Source organism: Scyliorhinus canicula, chromosome 5, assembly GCF_902713615.1.
Source record: "Scyliorhinus canicula chromosome 5, sScyCan1.1, whole genome shotgun sequence".
Classification (NCBI taxonomy): Eukaryota; Metazoa; Chordata; class Chondrichthyes; order Carcharhiniformes; family Scyliorhinidae; genus Scyliorhinus; species Scyliorhinus canicula.
The window spans coordinates 99,056,235-99,078,906 of NC_052150.1; the positions used below are offsets into that span (position 1 = coordinate 99,056,235).

Consider the following 22,672-nt stretch of genomic DNA (forward strand, 5'->3'; position numbering starts at 1 on the left):
GGATCTGGGTCACTGCCCGTGTGGAGTTTGCACATTCTCCCTGTGTTTGTGTGGGTTTCGCCCTCACAACACAAAGGTGTGCAGGGTAGGTGGACTGGCCACGCTAAATTGCCCCTTAATTGGAAAAAATGAATTGGGTACTCTAAAATTAAAATAAAAGATCTCACAAGGCATTCCACCTGTCGCAAGTCTCGCAAGAAGCTTCTCTCGGGTTTTAACGCATCACCGAGTTAGGCGCAACGAGGTCATTCGATTACGCCATATGTGATAATGAGATTCATGGTGGTATTCTTCGACCCTGTAAACATGTGCCCCTGCTCCCTTTCTGTGAATATCACGGCTAAATGTCTGAGCTGCTAACTGTCTGACCCAGACTTACATGATCAAATAACCATGATGTGCACTATTATCTGATTTTCCTAACAGTCATAAAACAACATTTTGTTCTTTGTGTGAGTGTGTATCATTTGAAAATCTCATGATAAATTAGCCAAACTTGAAACCAAATTTAATTCACCAATTTTCCAAGTCCAGCAGTTCAGAATACCATCAAAATCTATTTAAACAAGAGGGACAGCGCACCTTTTTCACAAAACGCAATTAGAAGAAAAAAATAGCTTTTGCTTGCCCAACAACTCTCTACTGAGAAAGCTGCGAAAAGATAGTCACAAAGTTCAAAGTATAATGAAGCAACAGAAATTAGCCCTGTTATACAGTAAGCAGTTTGACCAATTTAAAGACAAATCAAAAGACTGAATTTTGCATGCTCAAATTATAATCTTACATACATGGGAAAAGGAGCAAACTATTTTGCTAATTCTGAATACAAAGTATTCAAATTTTATTATAATCTGCACCTTTTTGATCATGCTATTTCTCTTAGTTCAATCTGAGATTTAACCCGCATCACATACCTGAACTTTGACAACTTTGACGGTATTCTTTGCTATTATTGTAATACTGTGTCACAGTGAACATCAACAACACAAAAATAGCATGAATGTAAGGACTAAACTGATGAGTATTCACGGGCGGGATTCTCCGACACCCCCGCCGGGTCGGAGAATCCCGGGGGGGACGGCATGAATCCCGCCATGCTGCTCCAACGCCGGCTGCCCTATTCTCCGCCGCCAGTTTTCGGGCGGGGATCACGCCACGCCGGTCAGGGCAGTTGGCAGCGGCCCCCTCCTGGCAATTCTCCAGGCCCCGAGGTTTCTGGCCAGTCCCGCCGAAGTGTTTTGGACTTGGTCCCACACGGCGGGACCTGGCAGGTACGTTTGCTGGTGCGGTCCTCGGGTGGATGGGTGGACGGTGGACGGTGGACGAGGGGGGGGGGGCACGGTGGCCTGGCCCATGAGCAGGGCCCACCGATCTACAGACAGGCCTGTGCTGTGGGGGCACTCCTTCCTTCCGCGCCGGCCCCTGTAGGGCTCCGCCATGGCCGGCGCGGATAAGACACCCCCCCCTGCGCATGCGCCAGAATATGCCGGCTGGTCTGCGCATGCGCTGAACCACGCCGGCGGTACTGCGCATGCGCAAACCCGTGCAGTCCCTTCGGCGCCGGCTGGTGTGGCGCCAACCCTTCCGGCGCCGGCCTAGCCCCAGGAAGCACAGAGAATTCCGCAACTTCCGGTCAGCCCGACGCCGGAGCGTTTCACGCCGTTTTTTACAGCAGCGTCAGGCCAACGCGTCGATTCGGGAGAATCCCGCCTCACAACTATTCAAAGATGTTGAAGTGTGATTTTTAAAACAGAATGGAAATTTAACAATTATATACATTTTAGGCAGGCGTAAATAGCCATTAGCAAGAAGTAGCTTGCAGATAATGGTTTGCTGAAGATGTCATCTTCACTGATTAAAGGTTTGGTTCGAAAAAAGGTTAAAATGATTCTTATATATGAATCAGACAATAGTAAAGCAGAATTGTTTCTTTAACTGAATCAACCTCTGACTCTGAACGTGACAGATGAAAGGTTTAAGTGTTTATTGAATGAACTCTGACTATCGCAGCACAATAAAGAGATAGCAAAAATAGCACAATACCTTGTAGGCACCTTCCAATAGCTCAGAGAGATTGGAGAATTCTGCATTCAACTGCTTTGCAACTGCACCTGGCATCAATGGGAGAAGATCCTTTAAAATAAAAGGCAGATAATTTTCTCAATTAAACTTTTTTTACAAGTCTTCTTCGGAGTGATGGTCATGATAATGAATAATCTTAAAAATAAATAAACCTTAAATGTATGCCTTAGAAGCACTAACATCAATTGTTGTATTGGTTCAAATCTAATCTTTACAAGTGAAAGTTATTGTTTGCTTGAGCATATTTAAAACACCACAGATATCTTGAAAGTAACAGTCGCATGAGAATGGTATCTCCTAAATCAATCTGAGTGGTGAAAGATAATCAGCACCATAAAATGCAACCAGTTTACCTGGTATTGGAATTTACTTTCAATTAATGTTAGCAGAAACCTAAAATATGATTAGACTTTAACAACATTTCAGATGTGATTAAGTATAAATTAATAACACGCAACCAAATTCACTTTTTCAGAAAGCCTAACACTTGTGTTGGTGAGACTACATCTGGAGTACTGTGTCCAGTTTTGGTCTCCTTATTTGAGGAAGGATGTGGTGTCTTTGGAGGCAGTTTTGAGGAGGTTCCCCCGATTGATTCCGGGGATGAAAAGGATGATGCATGAGGAGAGATTAAACAGTTTGGACCAAAACCCGCTGGAATTTAGAAGAGTTTAGAAGAATGAGAGGGGATCTAATTGAGGTACATAAAATACTAAAAGGGATTGATAAAGTAAATGTAGACAAAATGTTCCCCCTTGTGGGGCAATCTAGAACGAGATTTCACAGATATAGGTTGAGAGGCGGTAGATTTAGAACTGAGATGAGAAGGAACTACTTCTCGCAGAAGGTGGTGAATTTGTGGAACTCGCTGCCTCATAGTGCAGTGGAGTCTGAGTCATTAAATTATTTCAAAACAGAGATAGATATATTTCTGATTTTTTTTTTAATGGGTGAAAGTGATATAAAGAACAGGTGGGGGGTGGATTTAAGGCCAGGAAGAGGTCAGCCATGATCTGATTGAATGGAGGAGTAGGCTCGAAGGGCTGAATTGCCTATTTCTGCTCTTAATTCCGATGTCCCTATGTCTCATTCAGTTTAGTATTAACAGCATAAATCTTACCTTGTACCAGCTGATGCATGAGCCCTGAACTGCAAAAATGGCATGGATATTATTTTCCAGCAGCTTATCCACCAGCAAACCCACGGATGGATGCTCCTGTTAGAAGTCAGGACACAAGCATATATAATGTTACCACAGAGTAGAGGGGGTCATTCAGAACTATTAGCATAACATGAAGAATGTCTTGGGAAATTCAGTAAACGATTTATGTATTTAACTTTCGTTCTTTATTCATGTCATTTTTAAAATAGACATTATTTATGAATATGAATCTGGGAGGAATGAACACAGCAGTTTGTCTCTGATCTTAGTTTCGAGCTGCCGCAGTAACTGGTTTTCAGACCTACATCAGTGAAATCTACAGACCTGCAAAATCCAAGGAGCCACTGCTAGCTGGGCAAGTGGTTCAGCTGATGTAGAAGGACAGAGAAAGATTAAGCAGCGTTGTTCCAGCCACCATTATGAAACAGGTGAATGCATGTACACACATTACTCCTGCTGCCGTAATAGTGACACCAGTAAAAATTGATACAATCATATTTCACTATAATAGGGATGATAGGGCTGATTCCCAAACCAACATTATTAACAGGCAGCTCAGGTTGACTGATTGCAGGAACAGTTGCTTTTAACCCCAAGCATGTTTTGGGTCATGCGAATGAGGCCCTACTTATGTTAATGTCTCAGTTGCCTCCCATGAGGAGATAAAAAGGAATGTCCGGGCAGCCAGAAGCCACTTGCCAGAAAGCTGGTAACATGCAGAGAGATTTAGGAAGATTTAGGAAGGGGGAGGGGATGCGTTGTGTGAAGTTTGGCTTGAGCAGTTGTGACACTTCTTGTAGGACCCAGAGGAGCACTCCTCCACAGTGCTAAGTTTTATATTTACCCCTGGGTGGCCTCTTGAGTCTGCAGACCATCTTGACATTCAGCCTGACATGTGTCTTCCCTATCAGGCCCGAGTTAAATCAAATCCTTTTCATGTAATAGGAACCTGGAGTTCAGAGTTCCACTAGCCCCCTGCCTGCTACAGGTGAGCCCTCATAAACCTGCACAGCCCAGGAAAGGGTCATGATCAGGGGAGAAAGCCCGTCCATTTATAACTTGTTCACCAGCCCGGTGCTTAAAATCGACCGCTGTGATTTTCCATCTATTCACTGAAATTAACAAGGGGCAGGATTCTCAGACCCCCCCCCCCCGCTGGGTCGGAGAATCGGCAGATGGCGGTGTGAATCCCGCCTCCGCCTCTGTTGAATTCTCCGTTGCCGGAGATTTGGAGGGGGCGGGAATCGCGCCGCGCCAGTCGGCGGGGTCCCCCCGGCGATTCTCCGGCCCGCGATGGGCCGAAGTCCCGCCCGTTCTATGCAGGTCCCGCCAGCATGAATTGGAGTAGGTCCCTTACCAGCGGGACCTGGCGAGCTCCGGGGTCCTCGGGGGGAGGGGGGGGGCACGGGGCGGTCTGGCCCCGGGGAGTGCCCCCACAGTGGCCTGGCCCGCGATCCACAGGTGGGCCTGTGCCGTGGGGGCACTCTATTCCTCCGCGCCGGCCGTGTCAGCCTCCGCAATGGCCAGTACAAAGGTGAACCCCCCCTGCACATGCACGGGGATGATGTCAGCAGCTGCTGACGCTCCCGCGCCGGCTGGCGGAGTCCCTTCGGCCCCGGCTGGCGCGGCGCCAAAGGCCTTCAACGCCGGCTGGTGGGACGCAAACCACTTCGGTGCCGGCCTAGCCCCTGAACATGTGGAGGATTCCGCACCTTTGGGGCGGCCCAACGCTGGAGTGGTTCCCGCCACTCCACTGCGCCGTTTCTGCCCGCCCCGCCGATTCCCGGAGAATCCCGCCCAAGATATCTGACTGCAATATCCTGGCTTGAAATGCCTACCTCATACTCAGGAACAAAGTCCTTGAACCTTTGTGACAATGTCAATAACAGTAATATTGTAGATATTGGCCGCGATTCTCCCAAAAAGGAACAATGTCCCCTGGCGAGTTTGTTTCCCAGCACTCACAGTGCCAAGAAACAGATGGCTATTCAACGTGACTTGCATTGAATAAGGGGCCTGAACATGGAACGTGCGGCCGAGGCTGCACATAGCCACGTTTTGAACAGTGGGGAGCTCCGCTCGCCATAACCCCTAATTGTAGCGAGAGGCTCCAAGGCTGCCGAAACAATCCCCAACCTCCCCAGCCCGAACGCAATATGGGAGGGTCCCCAACCCCTGCCACCCACAACCCTCCAACACCCATGCCGGGCAACCCCGGCCTGATTGCGCAGTGATAAAAATGCCATCTTGGCACCTTGGCAGTGCCAACCTGGCACTCTGGCAGTGCCCGTTCCAGCTGGCAGTGCCTCCTGGGCACCTAGGCAGTGCCAGGCTAGCACCCAGGTGGCTTGCCAGGGTGCCAGGCTGACACGGTTAGGGGACCCAGGTGGCACCAGCAGTGTCAGTGCACCACCCAGCCCAAAGTGCATGCAGCTGGGGGCCTCCGATCCCGAGAGACCCCCATGACTGCCGTTCCATCTGCTCCCTGTTAGTAGGGGCCAGTACTGAACGGCACTTGCCCGAGATCTCTGAGGGGCGAGGGGATTGAATTCCAAAGCCTCAGGTACCTCGGGAATCTGCACAGTAGAGTGAGGCAGTCAGCCTCATATGCACATTTGCCAAAAGGTGATTCCACCCATTGTGCACTGTGTTGTATTATGCTGCTTTGGATAACACAGGCTGCTACTTGGTGCAGTCTTAACTAAATGATGCTCCAGATTCTGAAATGAGTTCAACGTGTTTATTGAACTATTAGCACAATTATCAAATGAGTTTGACTCTCTACTAATCTAACAGAAGTAACTCAGTCTAACTATACGAGCTTGCTATAAGCCATGCGCTGGGGTGTGTTGCTGCTGATCAACCCTGTCTAACTCTCTAGATGTCTGTCTGTGGAATGAGGCAGGGTGTGAGTGCCTCATCCTTTTTATAGTGTTTATGTCATGCGCCCTTGTGGTGATGCCACCTCTGAGTGTCCTGACTGCCCACTGGTTGTGTCCTATTCTGAGTGTTCATTGGTTGCATGTTTGCATATCATGACAGACTGGTTCACATTGCAATGTCTCGCAAGATTTCATTAAATTTTACGAGGCGTGGCAAACTGGTTAGATCCTGGGAGCAGGGTCTCCTGGCTTTCAGTGTCCACGCTGTCCCGCGGTGAGCTGCTTTTCCGGCGCAGCCTGACCGTTGGATTGCGCCCTTGGTGTTAGCGTAAGGAATATCTTTTGTGAGATTTAATGTTGGGAGATAACTGTTAAGGGTTCAATTAATAGTTACTAAAGAATCTGGTTGGAAGTAAGAAATCCATTTTAAAGTTAAACTGTGAACTTTCTTGACAGTGCAGTCATCAGAAAGATCCCAAAAAGTCTCATCAAGACAAAAGCATTGCTTATTTTTATTTCTACACTTTCTCTCAACTCATCAGATGCTTACAGAACAATCTTTTACAGCATAGTTATGATGCATTCCAACACCCACTAAACACTAAACATGAACTGTTTCGACTAGCCACTGGCAACATGGACATCAAGGGGCGGCCCGACGCTGGAGTGGTCCACGCCACTCCATCCCACCGGGACACCCCTTCCCCCCACCCCCGACGGGTAGGGAAGAATCCCGCCCCAGATTTGTTTCAATTGACCAATCCACCTAATGGGCACATCTATGAACTGTGAGGGGAAACTGGAGCATCAGGAGGAAACCCACACAGACAAGGTGAGATTGTGCAGACTCCACACAGTCACCCAAGGTTGGAATCGAACCCAGATCCCTGGCGCCGTGAGGCAGCATGCTACCACTGAGTCACAGGAGCCACAAACACATTATAATACATTAGCATGTTATTAGCGAGCACTCAACTCCAGGACTTATCCCCTCACTGAGTATTCAACAAGCTCTGGAGCAGCTTTATGAAAACGTGAACCTGGCAGCCTCACCTCCGAAGGGAATATTGGAAATGAGAGCTCAGGGCACCCTTACCTTCTTGTTGCCAGTCACAGAGGGGTCAATGGAGAGGATGTGGGGGACCAACGCGGGCTGGGGTGGCGGGTGCGGGGTTCTGGATCTCCACCTTGTTTGGGGGGGGGGTTGTCGCTCGGAGGAGGGGGGGGAGAGGGGGGGGGGGGGGGTTGTCGCTCGGAGGCCTTTCCTTCTCTTCGTGTCATGGCGCCCCTTGGTTTAAAGGAGTCTGGTGGCTGGCTTGCACGAAAACTAATTCTAATGTTGGACACACGCATCTCTCTCCCTCACGTACACTCGCTTCCGCAGAGAAGGAAAGGTTTTATTTGCCGCACTGCAGTTTATAGAATAGAACAGTACAGCACAGAACAGGCCCTTCGGCCCTCGATGTTGTGCCGAGCAATGATCACCCTACTCAAGCCCACGTATCCACCCTATACCCGTAACCCAACAACCCCCCCTTAACCTTACTTTTTAGGACATTACGGGCAATTTAGCATGGCCAATCCACCTAACCTGCACATCTTTGGAGTGTGGGAGGAAACCGGAGCGCCCGGAGGAAACCCACGCACACACGGGGAGGACGTGCAGACTCCGCACAGACAGTGACCCAGCCGGCAACCGAACCTGGGACCCTGGAGCTGTGAAGCATTTATGCTAACCACCATGCTACCGTGCTGGTAGCACTAGAAATAGTGCAAAATGTAGAATACATTTTAATTCAAAATAGAGAAAATGTTACAGAAGACTTTAAAAAAGATACAAATAAAGGAAATATTAAAGAAACATAAAGGCCTAATTAAAGACTTATAAATGACTCAGGGTCAAGGGAAATGCCAATTCGGGGGAACCATGAGCACGATTCTCCAAAATGGAGACTAAGTGTTCGCGCCGTAGTGAACGCCACAGGGAGCCAGCACAGCGCTGGAGCGGTTCACGCCGCTCCAACCTCCCTTCCCGGCGCCAAATGGGCACTCGCCAACCCGCATATGCGCAGTTGGGCCGCGCCAACCTGCGCATGTGCGGGGGACTTCTTCAGCGCGCCTACCCCTACGCAACATGGCGTGGGGGTTCAGGGTCCGGCCGCGCAACAAAGTAGGCGGGGGGGGAGGTAGAAGCCGGCCCGCCGACTGGTGGGCCCCCATCGCGGGCCAGACCGCATCGGAAGCCCCCCCCCGGGGACGGAGTCCCCCACCAACCCCCCCACCCCACAGGCAGCCCCGACCCCTTGTGCAGAGTTCCCGCCGGCAACAACCAGAGGTGAACAGCGCAGGCGGGACTCTCCCGTTTCCGCACGGCCGCTCAGCCCATCCGGTCCGGAGAATCGGCGGCCCAACCGCAGACAGTGGCCCGCAACTAGCGCCGCGCCAAACGCGCCGGCGCAAATGGCGCCGATTCTCCACACCTCGGAAAATCGCGTACCGTGTCGGGGCAGTGTGGCGTGGTTGCAGCAAATGTCCGGCCCAGCACGGGGCTCGGAGAATCACGCCCCATAGATTTGAGCCTGGGAAGTGGGATGGAAATTTTCGGAGATGGGAGGATAAAGTAATCAGAACACTAAAAGATTAATTTCTTGGGGGTCGTTTTGCGGGATTGAAGGAGCTGGGAGCGAAGATTGGACTGGAGCAGGAGGAAATATTTAGATACATGCAGGTTCGAGACTTTGCCAGAAAGGAGATACAGAGCTTCCCAGTACAGCCGGCTTCCACATTGCTGGAGGAGGTGCTGACGACAGGGGGGCTGGAGAAGGGGGTAGTATCGGCGGTTTATGGGGCTGTTTTGGAGAAGGAGAAGGCGCCACTAGAAGAGATCGAAGCAAAGTGGGAGGAAGAGTTTGGAGAGGGTATGGAGGAGGGGTTCTGGTGTGAGGTGCTCCGGAGGGTGAACGCCTCCACCTCGTGTGCGAGGTTGGGGCTGATACAGCTGAAGGTGGTGTATAGAGCGCACCTTGCAAGGGCGAGAATGAGCCGGCTCTTTGAGGGGGTACAAGATGTCTGTGAACATTGCTGGGGGGGCCCTGCAAACCACATTCATATGTTTTGGTCCTGTCCAAAGCTGGAAGATTACTGGAAGGACGGTAATCTCTAAAATGGTGCATGTGCAACAGAACCGGGCCCTCGGGAAGCCATTTTCGGGGTGTCAGACCAGCCGGCATTGGAAACGGGCACGGAGGCAGATGTCGTAGCCTTCGCCTCGTTGATCGCCCGAATACGGATCCTGTTAGGATGGCAATCAACCACTCCACCCTGTGCCCTGGCGTGGCAGGGGGACCTGCTGGAATTCTTAACACTTGAAAAAGTCAAATTTGAACTGAGGGGAAGGATGGAGGGGTTCTACAATTCATGGGCATTATTCGTTATGCACTTTCGAGAATTGGATCACATCGAACATGAAGGGGGTTGGGGGCTGGGAGGGTTGGGGGAGGGGGACTGTATGTGTTAATGGTGACTATGGGTGATTCCTGATTCCTTTTTGTCATTTGTTTATGTTAACATGCGGGCCAATGTCTGGGGTTTGGTGGGAGGATGGGATCGTTGTTATTGATATAGGGATTGACATTACATTCGTTACTGATTATTGTTTATTGTTGGGTGTAAATTTGGGAGAAAATGTGAAAAATTAAAAAAAAAATGTTTTAAAGTTAAAATGGCTGACAAGACAGCAAGAAAGTTAAGTGATTGTTGTGACATTGAATAGAATCATACAAATTGTTATGTGAGTGACCCTTTAGGAAAAGTTTAGTCTTACCACATGACTTGTCGCATGGTTTCATTGATGTAATTTGTGGATGGAGCTGGGCTGTGGCTGTCAGGTAGAGGGGGTTTAGGTTTTTGGGTTTCAGTTTCCGTTTGTTGCTTTGGACTGCAGAAGAGATGCACTGTTTCCATATTTTTATTTTAAAACTGATCCGGAGAACTAAAAGCACATTGGGTATGGCAAACTGCCTTCGTAACTTTAAAGATACAGTTGCTTTCCGGAAGGAGTTTTGAATCTGCTGGTTGGAACTAGATCAGAATCTCAGGGAAAGGACCAGTCTCATTCAAGTGAGATTAGTGTGCTGGGCCACGTCCTTGAAAGGGGTTTTGGTTTATTGGATTTTGTATTGAATTGGAACAGCTACTAATGGGGATTCATTAAGTGCCATGTACACAGATTACTGTAGTTGTTGTTGTTATGACCATTTCGGAAAATAAAAATAAATTGGGGAAAAAATGAGACCAGTAAGGAACTCTGAAAACCCTCTTTGTCTCAGTGAAGCTGGGAAAATATTGGAGAAGTGCACAGGACATCACTTGCAAAAGGTACAAGGGAGGAGAGCGCCTCATTGTGCTCTTGCTTGAGCGAGATTAATACTGCGGCAGGCGGCAAACTGCGTGAAAGGGGCCTGCTGCTGCAGGCAAAAATTAGGATCTCTCCATAGGGTGGCAAGAAACCAATTATCACCACTTAAGCCCCATTTCCATACAATTAACGAGAGCCACCCAGTATCTAACACCCTGGTTTACAGTATCGGATGGCTGGAATATTTACTACTGCAGGCATATTCCAAAACGTAAGGTGGTCAGATTGCTAACGAAAGTAGGGGTATCATTGCCGTTCTGGGAGACAATTTAAGGCAGGCTAAAACAAATCGCTTTCAGACCTTTATGGTAGTTTTATTCAGTTTTGCTCTATTCCTTTTGAAAACAAGTATCCACTGATACTCAGAAGATAAATGAATTTTGGTTTTGACTGCAAAACTGAGTTTCAAATGTTTCTCAATGATTCTGCTAAATTATCAATAAATATTGAGCCACAAAGGCATGAGAAATCCCTGGTCTGTGCGGAGTTGCCAATGTTGCAGCATGATGTGGAGATGCCGGTGTTGGACTGGAGTGGGCAGAGTAAGAAGTCTTACAACACTAGGTTAAAGTCCAACAGGTTTATTTGGAATCACTAGCTTTCGGAGCACAGCTCCTTCACTCACCTGAGGACTTTAACCTGGTGTTGTAAGACTTCTTGCAATGTTGCAGACGGAACTACAAATGACCTCTGTACAGCTTAGCTGGGGAGGAAAAACAGACAGAGGTCCTGATCTTTGTTTTAGACTGGGTAGATACTGGTATAGGATAGGATAGGGCTCAGCTATGATATTCCCAGTGTCAAATAACCAGTCTTGCACATGATGAGGAACCACTTGAAAAACATTTTGGAGAACAATGAGTACCTGTGGAACAACCACAACAAGGAATTGACATGTTCAGGATGGAAGGGAAGGCTGGTAAACAAAAAGTACATTTAAGGATCCCTATTATAGGTGATATAATCAATGGGAAGGCCATAAAACGCCATGGACCACTGTTCAAATCCAATTTATTTCAATGTTGAGGACTCAGTCAAAATAACTCACTGAGCTGATGTTTAAGAGCAAAGATAATGAAGACGAGAATGCTTTAGAAAGTAATACATTGTAGTTTTTCATATTATGGTCCAGATAATGCAATTTCATCTTCTCTGTAAAACCTATTTAGTAAACCACATATTTGCATATACTATACCAAGCCCTTTTCTGAAACCACAAATACATCAGAAGAGTACTGTGCAATGAACATGGGTTCCTTACAGACTGAGACAGGAAAAATGATCATGGGTATAAGGACATGGCAACCATGATAACAAAGTATTTTGGTTGGAGTCTTCCTGGTCTTGTGGGGATGGACTTGACGGAAGTACTGGGAAGAAATTCACAAACCTTGGCTCTGGGTCAGCCAGCCAGAGCAACCCCCCCCACTCAGGGCGATCTTCCCAGAGGCGGGTCATCATTTGCAGAGGTTCCCCGCCCGGCAGCGACAAGTAACCAACCTGCACAACTAACTGCCCATCTGTGAGCTAATTGGGATCTTCCCAGTGATGGAGGGAATCCTTACTGTGGGCCAAGCCCAAGCTTGGCAGGTTCCCAGAGCTGACATGCTGGTGGCTGGCCTAGGAAGCCTCCGAGGCCTCCCACACTTACGCCCACACTGCAGCCGCAGCCATCAGTGGTTCACAGGTATGGTCGCCAGTCATCCTGTGGAAGAATTTCTCAATGTTATTTTATTAAATTGAATATCTCTTCAGATGGTGCATAGCTCTTGATGATCCCCTCCTGCAGCAGCAACACCCACTTCGGTCAGACGGGCTGCTATCCTCCCAAAGTTACAAGTGCTTTAATGTGGCCTGGAACCTCAGGATCACCTCCTCTTCTACCGCCCCCCCCCCCCCCCCCCCCCCCCCCCCCACTCCCTCTCCCCCATCCCCAACCTTTGGACCTGAATACAGCCCATTAATTTGAAGCCTCCAGGAAGATTTGCCAATAAGGCAGCCAATAAGATATGGGGTTGAAATGTCCCCAACCTGTGATTATTATTTACAATGCACAAGATTCTGTTCTTTTTTTCCCTTCACAGTAGATGACACAAAATAAAAATTACCCAGAAATAGGGAGTGGTCAATCGTCTAATGACAGTGAGGAACTTAATACAATGAATATTCATAAAGGAATAGTATTAAAGAAATTAAAGCATCTAAAAGCCAACAAATTCCCCAGACTTAGTGGCCGGCATCCGAGTTGTAAAAGAGATGACTATGGAGATAGTGGATGCACCGGTTGTGATTTTCCAAAATCCCCTTAATTCTGGAATGGTCCCATTGAACAGGATGGTAGTTCGTAAAACACGGCTATTTAAGAATGGGAGTGAGAAAATAGGGAACCACAGGCTAGTTAGTCAGATATCTGTCATCAGAAAATGCTGTTATCCATTATGATAGAATGCATATATAAAGCCATAATATCAGTCGGCAGAATCAACCTGCTTTTATTCAAGGGAAATTGTGTTTGGCAATCCTAATGGAATATTTTACGGATGTAACGAGCAGTGTAGATGAAGGGGAGTCAGTGGATACAATTTATTTGTTTGGCTGAATTTTTCTATGCTGGAACACTAGGGGGAGCATTTCCTGCACATGTGTGGAGGCATTGCCAGTTGCAGAAAGTGAGATGCATTTAAGTACAGTTGATGTCTCATAACTCACTTTATTATATGCTACTAGACAGACATCCTAAATTAAGATCTGAGATGCAAAGTGAAATGTGATATTAGGGAGTAAATTGAAATAGCATCAACTTCAGGTTGGCTGCTACCCAAAATGGTCTCTTCATTTGCCAGTCATTAGCAAAATTCACATCAGAAATACTTTGGGATTTTTTTTCAAATAGGCCTTTTGCAGATGCTCACAAAAATACTTCTCTAAAATAGATGTATTCGTTTGTAGCAGGGCTCTCCCACAAAGCCCCTGTTCACTCGTTATAATTGTGGTACCTGTGACAAGAGCCTTGGCCGGTTTAGCACAGTGGGCTAAACAGCTGCCTTGTAATGCAGAGTAAGACCAGCAGCATGGGTTCAATTCCCATAGTGACGTCCCAGAACAGGCGCCGGAATGTGGTGACTAGGGGCTTTTCACAGTAACTTCATTGAAGCCTACTTGTGACAATAAGCGATTATTATTTATTCACCACAACTGCTAAAAATGAAGAAAAATAAATTTAAAATATAACATATGGCTTGACACAATGGCTCTGTGATTAAGAGCTCCTAGCTCTATGATTAACTATCCAATTCCTTTCCAGAGAGTGGCAGGAGTTACACTGTCTATGTCATGATGTAGATGAAGAGACCAAGATTAATATATCTAAGAATGCTGTCAAAACAAAGCTAGGTGGGAAAGCAAGCTATGAAGAAGGCTGATTCAGCTGTCTCCCTAGGTTTAACTTTATTTTTTATCTCTTTTTTCCTAATCTACTCTTTTACCCAGCACCTAACCCCCATTACTTCAACCAAATGTTAATCCAGAACAAACCCCCATGTTTCATCTCAACTCTGGACTTTAACAAAACCAAATTACTTCACACCTGGTCTAGTGTTATGGGCCAGGGTTTAGAGAACCCCAAAGTGTATCATGGAGTTCACCTGACCCACAACTCTTACTAGATTGTGGTATGGGGAGCACACGGCCCACTCTACAGGTGTGGTAGGGCAGAAGTGGAAAAGTATTTTTAAAGCAAAACAATGTTTATTCTACGAACTCAAGTTAACCTTTTTAAAAAATACAGTGAACATCTTAGCAACCATCAATTCAGATACAACCCCCAAAAACTACAACACTAAATAATCCTTTAAGCTTTCCTTTTAACATCCATACAGCTTAAAAACAAAATCTTTAACAGGAGCACATCAGGTTAAAGTCACTACTGAAAACATTTATAATTCTGAATTCACCAAATGATCAAGGGATAGTCTTTTCATGGCAAATAGATCAACAGTACACCTGCTCTGTCTGGCTTCAGCTCCAACACTCAAAACTAAACTAAAACACACCCTGCATCCTGCTCAAAAACAAAAGTAAAAAGCTGACAGACAGCCCAGTTCCACCCACTCTCTGACATCACTGCAATAGTAGACACCTATTTCTTAAAGGTACTCGCACTACAGATATTTATATACACACCCATTTATAAACACTCATTTCCTAAAGGTACTCTCACATGACACTAACCTGACACAGTTCTGACCTGCTCCTTTCACCCTGTGGGTAACCATATAAAAGGGATCCATGAATACAATGAAATTACATTGTGCAGTATACTACCTGAAAGTAATTCCAAATTTGCAAGAATTTGTTATTAGTGTTACACCGATAATGTTAGAAGATATATCACACAAAACTAACAATAAAATGCAGGAATATAGGAATATAATGACATAGTTTGTCTTCCCTGTCCTTGTACAGCTTTGTTTTATGTTCCTTGATAATTTAATTTTGCAGTTCCTTTTAGTCTTCATAATTGTTTTTTTGACTTCTCTCCTAATCTCAATGTATTCTTTCTTAACATGCACTCCTCTGTGTCTATACGCTTAAGAGATGCCCCTTTCCTAATGTTCAACTGTTCCTTTAAAACTTTATTCATCCATGGAAAGTCCCACTAAATGTTTACTTGCTTTTTCCTTTCAGTGGAACATATTTTTCATGCACTCTGTGGAACACCGTATTAAATGCTTTTAATGATAAGAAATGCTCTCCAGTTTCCCATTACTGAAGTGCATAAGTAACCACGCTGTAATTCATACTGCACAGACTATACAGCTCAATGTCACTGGGTGCAGTACTGCTCCCAACAAAGAAGCCAAGCAAAACAACAATTGTGAAAGTTCACTCAGGGCTATGTATCCAAATGTAGTAATGGTTCAATAAAGCTTGCAGGCCTTTTAATCACATTATAATCTAGTTTACTATCCTCTGTGTTGCAGATTGTGCAACTGACCATCTTGCACTTTCTTTCTGAGCAAAATCTCAATGCGGGGGGTGGAGAGAGAATGTCCCACGCTCCCTGCGATGTGTTTCGCGGCAGTGGGAGGTAGCCCGCCATTCCCTCACCCCCCAAAGTCAGCGGGACCAGTAGATCTTACTAGCGTGAGTGGCCAGCAAATTCCAGACTCAGTCTTGGCAAATATAACTGAAAAAGGCAGACTCCTACTTGTGTTCCTGGCAATATTCCTGGCAAGGATTGATGCTTACATCTCACGACCCATTAACCCTGGTGTGGTGAATCACAGTCCGTGTAATTCACACTGTTATTATATATGATGTACTGTGTCTGTGTAAGCTCGGTATACGAGCAGTTGCACAGCTCTGCCCCTAGGGAGAGATGAGGAGTTTGTACTGGCCTCCACCCTTGGCTCCGCCCATGGCTCCGCCTATGGCTCCTCCCACTAACCAGAAGTATAAAGCCTGGCAGTCTGAGCCTGCCTGCCAGTTCATCTCGGCACAGGCAGGCTCCATTGTAAGATCATTAAAACCTCTGTTCATTTCCAACTACGTGTCGTGTGAATTGATGGTCACATCACCTGGTCACCACTTGCTTAATTCCGAAAGGTCCATTTGATAGCATCCAACAGCATGAAAATGGTACTTAACGATCTGCTTCACAACCTTAATTGGCTTCCACTGCATTCATGTAGGATCACCATTTTTCAGCCTTCCTGCTGGCTACTCAGGGTCTGGTTTAGCACAGTGGGTGAAACAGCTGGCTTGTAAAGCAGAACAAGGCCAGCAGTGCGGGTTCAATTCCCGTACCGGCCTCCCCGAACAGGCTCCAGAATATGATGATGAGGGGCTTTTTACAGTAACTTCATTGAAGCCTACTTGTGACAATAAGCGATTATTATTATTCTAATTCCTCCATCAGTTTCTGCCATCAGGAATCTGATTCACTCATTCCCGAGTAATTCTGCTTTGGTGGACTCCATTAAATTTCATCCTTTTTGTGCACTGTTTCCCAACAGGGTGCTGGAAAATATAATCTGTGTGCACTATTGCAGCAATTTGCACTGTGAGCTTAATAATTGAACCAGGAATAGACATACAGATATTCATGTTTCATTATCCATGACTGTGTTGAAGTCATTAATAAAATACCTGTTAATAATAACACACAAAATCTATAGTTCTTAGAAAGTAAGCTGAGTCCTTCGGTTTCTATTAGTATCCAAATTGTCATTGAATGTTTATAAACTGTGTCAATTTGTGTGAAACAACTTAAGAGCCAAATGAAGCAATCGGAAATAAAAAGCTACATGCTAAATCATTGATCTGCAATTTCCCGGGAAGTTCTGGAATAGTTATGGCATAAGTGTGGCATTTTCCTGTTTAATCGGAAGGAGTACATGCATAACCAATGCTGCACAAATTCCCTCCATCATTTGCATTGCTTCCGAGATATATTTATTGAACACCTGCTGTTCATTTATGAAGCCCTACACCAAACAAAGGAACAGCTTTCCTAAATTTAAGTAAATAGTTGGAAGAGTACACCTGAAAATCTACATACCGCACAGCCCACAGTCACTCTACATCAGTGCAAGTTCTTTGGCGGTTAATGTTAATTTTCTTTGTGCTTTTATTTGAAATGTTCTTACAACGATTTACAATATAGTTAAACAAAAAGTATCCTGCACCTGAAATTAGTTGGAAACAGTACTCAGTAACAGGAATGGCCTTCGCAATGGGCATAGCCCTGCTCCGCATCATAGTGTGAGAGGAAGAGAAGCAACACATCCAAGACATGTAGGGCTGGTTTTCACCATTAAGGCGGGAAGCTTTGATCAGGAAATTTCTTGTCTCTATGTAAAATGCCTCTGCCCACACTACTTTTGCTCAGGGGAGTGGGAAGGGATCGAGTTGGGTCCACCAGCCCTGGGAGTACCTTGGATGCAGCCACAAACATGTGAGTGGCGAGTCAGTGTGGTTAGAAAGTCTACATTGGTTCTCTGAGATTTCGGCCCAGGTGTATTCAAGCCGTTTGGCCCTCTAGCCTTTTCCCCCCACTCCCTCAGCAACCCCCCACCGCCACCCCCCCCCCCCCCCTCCATCCCCCCGCAACCAGAACATCCATGGCCCTTTCATAACTCTCATGCTTCCCCCATAGCCTCCCCTTGCCTTTTACTTGGTCTTCCTGTATTTTCCATGCCCACTCACCCAGTATGCACTGAATGATATAACTACACTAGCAAGTCTTGAAATGCCCTTATACATTCAAAATCTGTTTTGAAAAATTGCTGCTCTCACAACCCTATAAATGAGTCAATCAAATCAATCAGACAGAGCTGTTAATAATAACCTTTATTAGTATCACAAGTGGGCTCACATTAACACTGCAATGAAGTTACTGTGAAAATCCCCTATAGTACCAATAACAGAATCTTTACCTCACTTCAAACCTCTTCATCTTGTTCAAATAAAGATACAAATATTGAAAGAAAAAGGGAAGGAACTAATAACTTCGCATAACCGCATAAAGATGTCAATAAATCAAAGCAGCCACTCCACTTTCACCTGTGAATACAGATCTCTCTTGAACTAATCCACTAATAAGTCTTAGAACTCAGCCAGGCATTCACAATGAGGTAATTTGTGAACTAGATCAACAGAAACAGGTGGGCAGACAGTTGTTTCTTCACATGGCCTTATTAAAGAAACATAGAAAATAAAAGCAGGAATAGGTCCTTCGAGCCTGCTCCGCCATTCATTATGTTATCGGCTGATCATCCAACTCAGTAACCTGTTGTCACTTTCCCCACATATCCTTTGATCCCTTTAGCCCCAAGGGGTATATCTAACTTCTTCTTGAAAACATGCAGGGGACGATCCACCGGCCGCACTGCACTCTCGCTCGACGTAGCCGGTGAATGCTGAGAGAGCCCTCTCGCGGCTTCCTGGCAGACTTCACGCCTCGTGGATTCACCCAAGTCCCGTAAGGCATCCGAGTCAGGATACCGCCCACAAGGGGTGGGATCAACCGCGCGCACCAAAGCCGGTTTTGAACCAACATCTGAAAACTTACCCGGGATCCACCGGCATTGCGGGATCCACTGGCCTCCACAGCGAGGCCACAGACGGGTACCGTTCAGCACTGGTCCACACAAACACAACCAGGCAGGCTGGCACCCAGGGAGTCTCCTGGGGCATCAGAGACACTGGGTGGTCAGTGCAGGGTGGCTCCCTGGCCCTTCCACTGGAAAATTAGCAGCTTGCCACTTCCCAGCTGGCATCTTGGTACTGCCAAGGTGCCCAGATGGCACTGCAAATCTGACAGGAGCATTGCTTCGGTGCCAGGCCCAAGCAGGGCCATGCCCGTGACAGAAAGGTCGGGGCGGGTTTGAAGGGTGGCGGCATGCAGGGTAGGTAAGTAGGAACCTCTGGAAGCTTGAGTGGGGTGACGTGTGGTGGTCCTGGAAGGTGAGGGTCTGTAAATGTGCATGGGGAAACCCAGGGACCCCATAGTGAGGTGTCCTTACTTGGGGGCTGTGGGGTGGTGCCCGTATGTGTAGGGGATAACAATGCCCATGGCTGGGGGGTGTGGGGAGCCTACAAGTTCACTTAGAGATTGGGGTGAAGAAATTTCTCCTCATCTCAGTTCTAAATGGTTTACCCCATATCCTTAGACTGTGACCCCTGGCTCTGGACTCCTCTGCCATTTAGAATATCCTTCCTGCACCTACCCTTTCTAGTCCTGTTAGAATTTTATAGTTTTCTATGAGACACCCGCTCATTTCTCTAAATTCCAGCAAAATATAATCCTAACCGACACAATCTCTCATACGTCAGTCCCGCAATCCTAGGAATCAGTCTGATAGACGTGCTGCACTCTGTCTATAGCAAGAACATCTTTCCTCAGGTAAGGAGACCAAAACTGTACATAATATTCCAGGTGTGATCTCACCAAGGCTCAGTCTAATTGCCATGATGTGGAGATGCCGGCGTTGGACTGGGGTGAGCACAGTAAGAAGTCTTACAACACCAGGTTAAAGTCCAACAGGTTTGTTTCAAACACGAGCTTTCGGAGCACGGCTCCTTCTTCAGGTGAAGAATTAAGTTCAGTCTAATTGCAGTATGATATCCCTGCTTCTATACTCGAATCCTCTCGCTATGAAGGCCAACATACCATGTGCCTTCTTTACCACCTGCTGCACCTGCATGTTTACTTTCAGTGACTGATATGCTCGGACACGCAGGTCTCATTGCACAATCCCCAAATATCATTAATATTTGATGAAAATTGCCAGCTAGTGCGGGGGAGGGGATGTTGGGCAGGAATCCCAGAATTGGGTCCCACCCATGACTTCTGAAGTCTTCTGAAGTCAGTCTGACTCTGAGAAAATTAGGCCCTTAAGAGTGAGGTGCCACGACAGAGGACAGCAACCCACTCTCTATTACATCTTATTGATAGTGCTGTATTGGCACTTATTTGATGTTGTTTATGAAGTTCTGTCATGGGCAAATTAGCTCTGCAGAAAATATTAGTTTCATTGGCAATACAGCTGGGGCAGCCAGATTCCAGTTTTGTACTGGACAGTTAGATTTTTTTGCATGCCTGGCTACTGTCAGGGACCGGATGGCTTCACATCTGGTATTTTAATCCATAGTTTACTTATCTTAGTGAAGCACCAGCAGGGGCCTCTACTTTCTTTCATCTGCAGCCATGCGATGGGATGAGGCACCAGAATCAGGTAGGTTTTATATTTTTTGATACTTTTTTCACCCTTGTCCCCAACCCCGTGGTCTCTCCTAAAAGGTGCGGAATCTCAAAAACAGGATGACGTTATGCTTGTACATGATGATGTCACAAGTGTAAGTGTGGACATCGCCCAGCATGCTTCACAAAGGGGTCTGGCTAGTTACCCTAAGTACAGGGCAAAAACCAGTACAAATTTCAGTGTAATTTCTGCACAAGTGACATCTAGGAAATTAATGGTGCTTTTTCTTATAGCAATTCATCTGCCAGTCACTGGGATGAAACTGTTCAAGTCATGTTATTCAGGGAACGTAACCAAAATAAACTTTACCTCATCAGACTGGACTGAATTCAAATCCAGGGGTGAAAAGATAATGTTCCAATCCAGTTCACTACCCAATTTTCCCAAGTTAACACTTAGATCGTACTGACTTTGTGCCATGATCTTCGGAAAAAAATTAATGTTCCTCCTCCGCTAAAAGCAGAAAGTAGACACTTTCATATTATATTGTTGTACTGCTCCTTAATTTTTTAAAATAAATTTCGAGTACCCAATTCACTTTTTCCAATTAAGGGGCAATTTTAGCATGTTCAATCCACCTACCCTGCACATCTTTGGGTTGTGGGGACAAAACCCACTCAAACACGGGGAGAATGTACAAACTCCACATGGACAGTGACCCAGAGCCAGGATCGAACCTGGGACCTCAGCGCTGTGAGACTGCAGTGCTACCACTGCGCCACCGTGCTGCCCTGTACTGCTCCTTAATTAGAGTTGGGGATGGGGAGGAAGGAATCTTCTACATTCATTTGTTAAATGTACCATGTTTTTGCTTTGTTAGGCTACAGCAGTAAGAGGCACTCAAGTTACCTTACCATAATAGTTGAATGAGTGTACATATTGTCTTTCAGGTGGCAGTTCCCATCATTCGGAAGGACAATACCACCCAATTTGCTGTCAAGTGCCAAGTGCGATAGCTGATCAGTTATCAGCAGCAGCAAATGTTTTGCGTCCTTACGCCATCCTATTTCACTCTAAAGCAAAGAAAAGGCCAAATTGAATAAACCAAGTAGTACACAGAAACTGTTTGTATGTCTTACATTGTAATGTGGCCTCATTCATCACAGGACTCTCAGGCCGAAACTGAACTTGAGCCTCGGGGCAAAAAGTGGTAACAACACAAAGCCACATCCCCATTCTGCAAATTATTTTTCCATAATGATGTGAATGCTTGGGTATTAAACATGTTTGCAGCCAACATTCCAACAACAGGGACAGCATTGTTCAGATACGGAGTAAAGCTATCTCAAATCTGCCACAAAAATGAAGGGTATTTTCTGCTATCGTTTAATGGTAACAATGACAGAGATTGGCCCGGGAGGTGGAGATAAGCAGAAATTGCAAACATTTCCCTTTCTATGTAAAGACCTGTAAGTCTTATAAATGAGATTAGAGTATTGTACATCAGTTTCCTAACCAAATAAATTAAAACTAAACAAAAATGAGCTCACTCGCTATGTTGGAGGGAACAACCAAACTCTTTGATAGAAGATCCGTTCAATATGGACTTTGGTGCAATTGCTATATTAATTGTTTCAGTGCTTCAGCTGGTGGGGAAGGGCTGCCAGCACACACAGAGCCCAAATTTAAACACCCAACCCACCAATGATTGACATTTAAATCAGCTGAACAGCACTGAATTCAGGGGCACATTAAACAGATGAATTAATGAGACAATCAATTGTATGTTTATGTTTCCTCACGGGAAATCAAATATCTTGCATAGGTTGAATAAATTATAAGCAGGAAGAAGACTAGAGCTCATCAAAAAGATGAGCAAAATAGGGGCAGCACAGTGGCGCGGTGGGTTAGCCATGCTGCCTCACGGCCCAGGTTCGATCCCGGCTCTGGATCACTGTCCGTGTGGAGTTTGCACATTCTCCCCGTGTTTGCATGGGTTTCGCCCCCACAACCAAAAGATGTGCAGGGTAGGTGGATTGGCCACACTAAATTGCCCCTTAATTCGAAAAAATAATTGGGTACTCTAAATTTATTTTTAAAAAGTTGAGCAAAATATAATTTCCAATCCAAACTATACAGCAGCTGATGCAACTTTCAAATGTTTTTTTGTTTCTGATTTCAAAATTTACGAAAGCTAAACACAAAAGTTGTTTCAGTTTTAATTCCAAATCTGTAAATTAATAACATGTATTTATATCGTGCCCTAATCCCAAAGTAATTTGCTGAGGCATTATAAAACAAAAATAGATATAAGATTGGATGATCAAAAGTTTGTTCAAAGAAGAGACTTACAAATAATGTGGAGAAGTGAAGAGGTTCAAGGGGGGAATTCCAGAGCTTAGAGCCTAGGTTGCTGAAGACA

At 45.9% G+C, this 22,672-nt stretch overlaps 1 protein-coding gene across 2 annotated transcripts in view; it reads right to left on the reverse strand.

Moving 5' to 3' along the window:
* itgb8 (integrin, beta 8) overlaps positions 1-22,672 on the reverse strand; it is a 109,820-nt gene that overhangs the window by 68,082 nt on the left and 19,066 nt on the right. For both annotated transcript variants that reach the window (XM_038797449.1, XM_038797450.1), the window contains exons 6-8: positions 21,165-21,323; positions 3,203-3,298; positions 2,044-2,133 (exon numbers count right to left, since the gene is read on the reverse strand). In XM_038797449.1, the coding sequence (XP_038653377.1) occupies positions 2,044-2,133; positions 3,203-3,298; positions 21,165-21,323 (345 nt within the window). The remainder of the gene's footprint in view (positions 1-2,043; positions 2,134-3,202; positions 3,299-21,164; positions 21,324-22,672) is intronic.